The sequence below is a fragment of the Olea europaea genome, chromosome 12 (assembly GCF_002742605.1).
Source record: "Olea europaea var. sylvestris chromosome 12, O_europaea_v1, whole genome shotgun sequence".
In the NCBI taxonomy this organism is placed as follows: Eukaryota; Viridiplantae; Streptophyta; class Magnoliopsida; order Lamiales; family Oleaceae; genus Olea; species Olea europaea.
The window spans coordinates 5,698,388-5,709,217 of record NC_036248.1 but is presented as its reverse complement, the minus strand read 5'-3'; the positions used below and the strand labels follow the sequence as shown (position 1 = coordinate 5,709,217).

General features: G+C 36.2%; 1 protein-coding gene across 1 annotated transcript; it reads right to left on the bottom strand.

Moving 5' to 3' along the window:
- Window positions 1-4,490: 4,490 nt before the first annotated feature.
- On the bottom strand, window positions 4,491-9,131 carry LOC111405341 (dual specificity tyrosine-phosphorylation-regulated kinase 4-like; the record flags this gene model as incomplete). Its single annotated transcript, XM_023034168.1, has 4 exons — window positions 4,491-5,166; window positions 7,142-7,285; window positions 8,660-8,938; window positions 9,015-9,131. Coding segments are annotated over 4 exons (729 nt in total), but the record flags the coding sequence as incomplete, so codon positions are not given.
- Window positions 9,132-10,830: the final 1,699 nt, after the last annotated feature.

Genomic DNA, 10,830 nt, shown 5'->3' with positions numbered 1-10,830 from the left:
GTAGGGGCTGACATTGATTATGGTTGTGTGGCTAAGAACTTTTGAATCTGCTCTGCTAAATCAGTCAACATGGGACTAAAGGAAGGTGGTGCTCCAAGTATAGACAAGTCATTAGATGGCATGGTAGCAGCTACTTTAGCATTGGGATGATAGGATCGTTGCCGTGGTTGTGGCTGCTACTTCTTCAATAGCTTGGGACATTGAGACTTCCAATGTCCCTTTTGTTTGCAAAAGTTACACTCATCATTAGTAGCTCGTACATAACCTTCGTTCGGATTCTGTGTGAATGATCGAGAGGGTACAGCCAACACTGAGGTGCTAGATGGAGGCTGAGATATTTCTCCTGCAAGAGATTTCAAACGTGTTTCTTCAATTACAAGTTCACTAACCACCGAATCAACTTAGGGAAGTGGAGTGTGGTGCAAGATAGAGCCTCTAAGTCCCTCAAAATCACTGCGAAGTGTCATAAAAAATTGAACTAATCTCTGCTCTTATCTAAAAGTAATATATTCTTCATATGCTTTTAGCCCCGCTGATTTTGTAAGAGCCAACTCATCCTAAATTGAATTCATAGCAGCATAAAACTCGAGAATACTCATATCCTTCTGTTGTAAAGCCCGTATATCAATCTCCAACTGGTATCGTTTTGCAAAATTAGACTTGGTGTATAACTTCTGAAAGTGATCCCAAACTTCTTTCGCTGTTTCAAAGTTCACTGACTGTGTACCAATGGATTGCTCAACAGAATTATGAATCCAAGTGAGAATTTTCACATTATTTGACTCCCAATTATCTAACTCTGTCACATAATTCGCAGCAGTATTCTCAGGTTTCACGACAGTTCCCACAATCGTTTTCCTTTTAGAAAATTTCTTATTACAGTACTCCAATATGAGTAATTTTTACCATTTAAACGGACACTAATGGATTGAAGCGAATCATCCCTTTCAGTTTCCATCATGAAATCAACAAATAAATAACTACTAATCAAAGGAAATCAGCAAATTCCAAGAAACTCAACGACGACTAATGTACTAATATGAACTACCACTGGAATATACCGTATAGTGCACGTATAACCAAAGTAATACCACGAAATTGTCAGAAACTCACCAAGGAAGATACTGTCTCGTTGAAGTGTCATCAGAAAATCACGCACGCGCCGACAGATCACTTGCAACTTTCGTTCATGCACCGCCGATATTTGGGCTCTGATACCATGTAGAAAACAACAAACCAATATGATAAAGAAACAAAAGAGAAGAAGAACAAACTGATGAAGAATGAAGAGGAAGAAGGGGCCGTTCTTTCTACCTCCAAAAACTTAGAGAAAAAATATGAGATTACACTAAGCTTAAATACTACAAAACAAAGGAAATATAAAAGACTAAATCATCCTTAACCTAATATATTTATTACATTAATAGGAGGCTACCAAGAATGACACAATTTTCCGATGTGGGTCCAAAATCCGGCCTCCACTCGAGGAAATTAGTGGCAGTGAGGTTCAAATCTCCGGTTCTAACTTTGAAGTTGGGATTAATAGCTCCCATTTGGCACTGAAAGGAAATTGCTGCAAAATAATAGCCCTTGATAAAAGGGGATAGAAGGTCGGTGGGGATGTAGGGAGAAAAGTGGGAGTTTGAGAGAGGTGGAGATGAAGTGGATAGCACTGTGGCCCGGTGATAGTGGCGTTACCTTTGACGGGTGGCAGGATGGGCTTTTCCCTCTTTTTGGGTAGGTGGGGTGGAAAGAAATAGATACAGAGAGGTTCTTTTATATTTTTTATTTATATTAAAATGGTAAAGTGGCAATTTTACCCTTGCCTTATTTGGTGAAAATTATAAAATTTTTAATTTTTGGGGTTTTTGGAGTCAAACTGACGAAAACTGTCAATTTGGACTTAAGCTGCAAATTTTTTAAAAGTTTGGTATTACGGTGACACAAATAAAAGGTATGGATCAAGTATGCTACTAAGTAAAAGGTTTGGTACCTTTGTTGCAATTTTTTTCTATTTTTAGTTAACCAATTGTTGTGGTATGAGCTAGTAATGTAAAAATTAAGAAAGGGTTGGATTCATTTAACCTCTAGAACAATAAGCTTGAAGAGTATCTTACAATTAAAACGGGCACTAAATTCACGTGCTCAAGTTGTCAGGGACTGGACAAAAAAAAATAATAAAATTTAAGGGACTAATTAATATGTAAAATAAAAATTTCACATAATTTTTTTTCCACATAAAATTATTAGAAAAATTTTAAATGTGATGTGGCTAATGCCCATGCCGGCCACCACCAAATCCGCCTTTGCAAGTTTCATGACATCATGCTCTTGGTTAGATATTTCAATTACGCTATACATATTGGATCAAAAATAGGTGAAATATGCGTCGACACATGATTGACCAATTTAAAGAATTAAAACAAAAAATATCAATTATTTGCTACTAAATCAGTTTGTCTCCTTCTTCTCTGTCTTTAAGCTTGGCTAAATGACTATTGTAGATATTTGGTACGCTCATTTTTGTTGTGTCAATGAGCTTCCAACAATACCATCGTTTGATCATATTTCAAAAGCGGAGAGCGTGGGGCCAGTGGCTCTATTGAAATTTGATAAAACCATTTTTAAGAAGAGGATTGTTATTCCTTTGTTTGAAAATTTTTGCTATAGTTAATTTTTACATCCATGGAACTTAGTTCGTGACCACTCGATTGGTTCATTAGAGACAAAATTCTCCTCTCCCACCTCAAATGTTCCCAAAATTTTTCAAATTTTGCCCCCCAGGGCACATCCCAATTGACAAAGGACGGAGTTCTTCAAAGCGGGCAGTTCAGAGGTCGCGGGTTCGATTCATAGGGCTCTTGAAAGGCAAGGTTTTCTCCTGAAAGGCAGGAGTTCCTTGGAAGGTAAGACGCATACATGAATTTGACTCGCTTGGCACTTTAGCGGTTCAGTTGGAGAGGCTCTTGGACCCTGGCCAGTTTGGGGCACAACCTACGATTTACTTGGTCTGCGTGAAGAGGGGCTGGATCGTAGACCCCAGGATTAGTCGCTGTAAGGTGGACACTTAGGTATAAAAAAAAAAAATATATATATATATATATATATATATATATATCGAATTCAATTTATATTTTATTTATATAAATAATGATAAATGTGAATATCTTAATCAGATAATCTATTTTCACACGAAATATCCAGAAGCATCCGAATGTAATCTTGTTTTTAATTTTAGGGAATAATTGCTTCTTGATTTAGCACGCTGCACACGCTCTTAAACTCGAAGTCCATGTCAGTCTCAGTTAGGCTCATAACCATTGGTGAATCCATATCAGTCCGTTATATAATTTTTATTTTACATTTTCTCCCCACTCCTTAAACGTTTACTAATAACAATCCTTAGAAAGGTCAACTTAGTAATTTTAACTTAAGCTCCTGTTTAGTGAGAATTAAAATCAAATTTTTAGTAAATTTTGATAAAAATTGATGAATGTGTAATTGAAAAGTTGTAGATCCATTGATATAAGTAAAACTAATTGTTAACTTTGACTTATATTAAAAATTTTGATTTTTAATAGCACCAAACACGGTCTAATTGTCCCAACTGGAATGAAATCCTGACTACGCCCTTGCTCGATCTTTTCCTTACGAAGTTAAATAGTTTTTTAACCTCATATTATGCATATCTTCTTTAAGATTAATTATCTTTCTTGTATTCAAAAGGCCGGTAAATTCATGCACGCTTTTTCCGTCCTAAGACATTGACTTGCTAACTTCATGGTTCTGCGCTGCTCCTGCAGCCTCAAAAATAACCTTGTGCCATCAAAGAAGTATATGGCCCTGCCCAAGTATTCAAATTGATCCTCGAAGTTTCTGGATTCTACAAAAGAGCTCCTGAATTTTCATCTATCTGCAAATTGGTGCATAAACTTTATAATTTAGGCAAATTGCACCTTATGTTTTTGAAAGCTGTAATTTGGACCCTGAAGTTTTGACTTCATGATGCCTCACATCAATCCCCATCGCTTGTGTGCTTCAAATTAGTCCCTAGAGACTCTGTTTTCTGCAAAATTTAAAATTGAATTACTATACCCCTGTTTGGTATTGGTATGAATTAAATTTTGGATTAAAAACAAAGTAAAAATCAACAGATAATTCTAATAATTCATTTCTTGGAATTACAAGTTTTCATTACTAAAAATCTTATTTTTCATCACACCAAACGGAGGCTATAACTACATATTTTATCAACTTTTGTCAAAATCTACTAAAAACCTGAATTTTAATTAGACCAAACAAGTGCTTTGTTTTTCAATTTTTGCAATGAGAACAATCGAACCCGCTCAGTCCATTGTCACACCCCTAATCACAAGCTTTACTGTCAACTCTGGACTAATTTCATAAGAACATATGTTTCCATCTCAAAAATCTTTTTTTCCTTTACTGTGTCGAAAGCAGTTCAAGAAAACATGGCTGTAACAAACATATTCACAAGTTAAAGACGATTCAATACAGCAAAAAAGGTTAGCCAAGCCAAACATGTTACCTGGCTTGCTTGTTTCACAATGATACAACCCACAAAAATGAGTAAAAATTAATCAAAATGGGTAACGGTAAGCAGCTATTACACAATAACCTCAAAGAATGATCACAAATTATGTACAAACAAGAGTGAACACTTCCCCTTCCACCAAACAAGACACAAGGAAAGATGAAAAACCCTAGTCATTCCGTATAGGCTATTAAATTTCAGTTCAGAATAGATGAGAATACAATGCAGTTATATGGAAGATGTATTTCACCGTCAAAACCATAACACACATTCCAATTGAAGGAATAGGCGTTCACAGAAGATCAATTGCAGACGAATAGAAACTTACAATTAAACGTCGCCAGCATCTTTTCCACCCTCTTGTTGAAAAACCTATACGAGTACTCTAGTGGAGAACACTCGACTCATGAATCTTGAATTCCTCAAGATGATATTGGCTCATAAGGGTATTGAAGCCAAGGATGTTTCAAAGCCTCTGAAGCAGAAGGGCGCTTCTTGGGGTTTATCTCGAGTAGATGAACAACAAAGTCAATGAAGCCCTGGTCTCCCATTGGCAACCGATGCCTCAAGGATGACTTTTTCGGTATCAAGTACTCCAGTCTGTTGGTTTCCTGAGCAAGATAAACAAGATTATGTAAAATGATAGAAGAGGGAGAATCTTCGACAATTTGATAACAATGAATTGTACCGGTGATACATTCATAATAGCATATACAACGTAAAACTAATAGACACATGCACCATTTTTTGGCTCGGTTACCTTTGCATTCAATTCAGTTAAATAATAAAAGGATCTTATCTGGTGCACGCTAGAGCACACGTGGCCATGCTTAAAAGCTCCTTATTAGGTACTTTTTAAGCCCAAAAAAGCACTTAAAGCTAAATGTTGACAGTCACCAACACTGCAGTAGCATTGTTCTCCAAATGCTAGCTTAAGAAGAAAATACATAATAATCAAGGACAAGCGAGAAGAAGAAGTATGGCATAATAAGGATCTAACACACACATGCACAAGCACATTGTGTCCAATAGCACAAATTTAGTAGTAAAGATTTCAATGAATACTATGACTGTTTAGTATTGCAAAGATGTAAATGTTCTTCCTAAAGTCTGACATCCATGATTTAGCCCCCGTTGGGTAGAAATTTTTGGAGAATAGATTTTGTGAAAATGACTTTTTTTTGGAGAGTGTGTTGTTAAAAAGTAGTACAAATTTATATCCACATACAAAATTATTTTGGGAGAATGTGGTTGAAAATGAGTTTTAGAAAAAATGGCGACCAAACTGGGGCTTAATATTTTCCCTCTATAATTGAGTATTGCAAGGCAAGTGGCACAAAGCATTTAACATTATGTTCCCACTTCAAAAAAGCATGTTTCTGCCTCACGTGAATTTCCGATGAATCTTCCGTTAGCTTCATTTACTAATCATCCTCATCCTCATCCTGCACTGTCAGTTCGGCTGCATGAGTTAAGTTCTTTCATGTAGCACCTCCTGCTTTCCGTAAGTTTAGTACATTATCGTCGAATTTTTTTCTTGTCGATGTGTGTGCCACTGTAGCTAGCTCACACCAATCTTTCTTCACACAATGACCTCATCAAAAGACTACAAATAAACCAAATGCTTGAAAATAGAAGCATCCTATATTTACTTGGAGAAATGCCATAGAGCTAGCTAAAACTCATAAGCGTAAAGGAAAAAAAAAAAAGGGGGGGATCAACTGTTAAAAAGTTTAGGGGCCCGTTTGGTAATGATTTTGAGAATTGATTTTTTTACTATTAGGGAGAAAAGCGGAGGTCACATGTGAGTGAAGAAGTCAAAAATGACGACTGGAATAATGAAATGAAGGTCAAAAAATCAATTTTTTGTAGTGAAAAGGACAAAAGAGTAAAAAAAAAAAAAAAAAAAAAAAAAAGGGGATCAACTGTTAAAAAGTTTAGGGGCCCGTTTGGTAATGATTTTGAGAATTGATTTTTTTACTATTAGGGAGAAAAGCGGAGGTCACATGTGAGTGAAGAAGTCAAAAATGACGACTGGAATAATGAAATGAAGGTCAAAAAATCAATTTTTTGTAGTGAAAAGGCACTACCAAACGAGGCCTAGGTCTATATGCCCATTAATAACATTGCCTTCTAAAGAGTCACGTGCCTCAAGGGAGTCAATCACAGGGCAAATCCATTAATAGACTTAGTCAAGGTAGAACCTATCTAAACATTTGTTGGGCGGTGACCCAATCAGTAGCTGATATAAAAAACTCAAACTCAGCCTCTATAAACACGAACTTGAATTTTCAGTCTACTTATTAACTTATGTTTAGTCCCCGTATATGTATGGGGACGAAAAATATGGTGGATGGGAATCCTATGACAAATATTAAAGGAAAGAAGATAAGAAATGCAAAATAAGGACAGTTCAAATAAATGTTCATTTGGGTCCCAATCCATGCCTGTCCTAGATAAATCATGCTACAGAAAAAATATATGTTGTTTCAGTTGCACAATGATTCTTAGCATTTAATAGAGATTTCTTGTTTGTTGGGCTTGTAATTTGAAGTAACAACCGAACATGACAGCAAACAGTATTACCTGGTTCCGTTCATAAAGCATGTGATTTTTGGTGAAATATTTGTATGTATCTCGTCCTCTAACAAGCATCTCTTGGTCAATCGGGCCTATGATTCCAATAACTCGAGCAAGTAAAGTCGCGGAAGAATCATTTTGGAAGAGTACCTAAAAACGGGTCAAGAGCATATTACGTATTATTGTCAGGATCCAAGAGGTACCAACAGCAATCAGCAGCAACAAATCATCGAAGGTTCAGCAAGTCTTTAGATAATGCTAATATGCTAGACAAAATCACGAATAACATCATGGCATATAACTTGATTTCTAACAACAGAAAATACAAATTATAAAGATTTTTTGTTCATGCATGTATAAATAGTAAGACCAAATTTACCGAACCAACCAAAATTCAAGATAATTAAGCTTCTCATTGCCAACCACTAAATTATTATCCTCTTATGATTCAAGACCTGGAATTTTGCCAGTGCACTGACTTCAACTGGCGTAAGCTACTAAGTTTCACTGGGGTTACGTGCAAAGAACAGAGGAGTACACTGCACAGAAGCAAAACAAATAGTACAACTAAACAAAATTCTTCATATCTGCACAATGTATTCAATAAGTAAATTGCAAATATCAGTTAATTTCACACAGTTAATTAAGCACTTAATTTTGAGAATAAGATTTTTCTATGCAGTTAGGAAACTCATCTACTATATGCAACAAATAAATTAACACTAAAAGAAGGAATAAATTCATTACTTCCGATGGAATATAAAACCAAAACCTAAAAAGAGTGCTATTATTTCAACTCTTATTTTCCTGTGATGTGTGCCTTTTTACAATTTGTAAAAGGCGCTGTTTCGTACCTACGATGCCTAACTGCGCTTTACATGCAGCTTAGGCATGTAATTAACAACTATGTTTCTGCATTGTGATGACGAGAATTTAAAAGTGTGATCAGGCCACAATGAATTGAACACCGCACAACTCAAGTATGGATGTAGCCCGGCACCTTTACTTGCACCCACCAAAATCATTCGAGGGTGAAAGAGTCATTCTGAAAGCATAAATTTCATTTGCAAGTACAAAAATTGTCCAGCTACTCTTCATGGAAATATGCATTAATACATATTCATTTCAGTAATTTCATTATGACCTCCGATGTAGTTCCATTCCTGATGCTTCACAGCCCACCCATCAGTGCAATACATTTGACATCATATATTCAGCTGTGTACATCAGGGTGCGGGTTGTTCGCCATAAATGAGTTCTCATTTCCTACATCAGAGGACGTAGTGAAAAGGTCTTTTCTGAGAACGATTTTGCACGCACACACAAAAATGACCGGCATAACTTACCCTAGATACTTGAACAAGTGTGCACAGCATCATTGAACATAGTATAATTTTCAATGCAAAGGCACATAGAGTACAATAGAAAGGAAAATAAATACTATTTGTAGAGAAACGCGCTTTCTCAGTTGACCCTGTTACAGGTATTACTAGAATAATATTGCTAGAAAAGCAAAGAACTTACATTGCCAGTACATAGTTCTGCCAAGATGCAGCCAAGTGACCAGATATCGATCTTTTTATCATATGGAAGTCCCAGAATAACCTCTGGCGCACGATAGGACCTTGATTGAACATACGAACAAAGATGATCTGTTTCAAAACAACTACTCCCCAGATCAATGACCTTCACTTCACATCTACTATAACTTTTCACCAAAATATTCTCAGGCTTCAAATCACAATGTATGAGGCCAAGACCATGTAAGAATTGAAGTGCTTCCAAACACTGAATGGTAATCGACTGCATGATAAAATTCTTAAGTCAGAAATCACCCTCCAATAAGATAAAGGCGCATATAAAATGCCATGTCACCCACCTGCAGTCTTGGCATTGTAAAGTAGACCTCTCCTCCAGATTCTCTATTAAACTTATGGAACTCATATAGGTTTGCTTTCAGCAATTCACATACAATTAACAAGTGCTCCTGCAAATACAAGAGAGGTTAGAAGCTACTTTCAAGCACCAAACATTGATCAAATTAAATTCTGATAAACTAATAAAGATGCATCATTGATGAGACTGAAATACTTATAAAAATGCATCTAGGGATGGCAATGGATAGAGCCTCTAAGTCCCTCAAAATCACTGCGAAGTGTCATAAAAAATTGAACTAATCTCTGCTCTTATCTAAAAGTAATATATTCTTCATATGCTTTTAGCCCCGCTGATTTTGTAAGAGCCAACTCATCCTAAATTGAATTCATAGCAGCATAAAACTCGAGAATACTCATATCCTTCTGTTGTAAAGCCCGTATATCAATCTCCAACTGGTATCGTTTTGCAAAATTAGACTTGGTGTATAACTTTTGAAAGTGATCCCAAACTTCTTTCGCTGTTTCAAAGTTCACTGACTGTGTACCAATGGATTGCTCAACAGAATTATGAATCCAAGTGAGAATTTTCACATTATTTGACTCCCAATTATCTAACTCTGTCACATAATTCGCAGCAGTATTCTCAGGTTTCACGACAGTTCCCACAATCGTTTTCCTTTTAGAAAATTTCTTATTACAGTACTCCAATATGAGTAATTTTTACCATTTAAACGGACACTAATGGATTGAAGCGAATCATCCCTTTCAGTTTCCATCATGAAATCAACAAATAAATAACTACTAATCAAAGGAAATCAGCAAATTCCAAGAAACTCAACGACGACTAATGTACTAATATGAACTACCACTGGAATATACCGTATAGTGCACGTATAACCAAAGTAATACCACGAAATTGTCAGAAACTCACCAAGGAAGATACTGTCTCGTTGAAGTGTCATCAGAAAATCACGCACGCGCCGACAGATCACTTGCAACTTTCGTTCATGCACCGCCGATATTTGGGCTCTGATACCATGTAGAAAACAACAAACCAATATGATAAAGAAACAAAAGAGAAGAAGAACAAACTGATGAAGAATGAAGAGGAAGAAGGGGCCGTTCTTTCTACCTCCAAAAACTTAGAGAAAAAATATGAGATTACACTAAGCTTAAATACTACAAAACAAAGGAAATATAAAAGACTAAATCATCCTTAACCTAATATATTTATTACATTAATAGGAGGCTACCAAGAATGACACAATTTTCCGATGTGGGTCCAAAATCCGGCCTCCACTCGAGGAAATTAGTGGCAGTGAGGTTTAAATCTCCGGTTCTAACTTTGAAGTTGGGATTAATAGCTCCCATTTGGCACTGAAAGGAAATTGCTGCAAAATAATAGCCCTTGATAAAAGGGGATAGAAGGTCGGTGGGGATGTAGGGAGAAAAGTGGGAGTTTGAGAGAGGTGGAGATGAAGTGGATAGCACTGTGGCCCGGTGATAGTGGCGTTACCTTTGACGGGTGGCAGGATGGGCTTTTCCCTCTTTTTGGGTAGGTGGGGTGGAAAGAAATAGATACAGAGAGGTTCTTTTATATTTTTTATTTATATTAAAATGGTAAAGTGGCAATTTTACCCTTGCCTTATTTGGTGAAAATTATAAAATTTTTAATTTTTGGGGTTTTTGGAGTCAAACTGACGAAAACTGTCAATTTGGACTTAAGCTGCAAATTTTTTAAAAGTTTGGTATTACGGTGACACAAATAAAAGGTATGGATCAAGTATGCTACTAAGTAAAAGGTTTGGTACCTTTGTT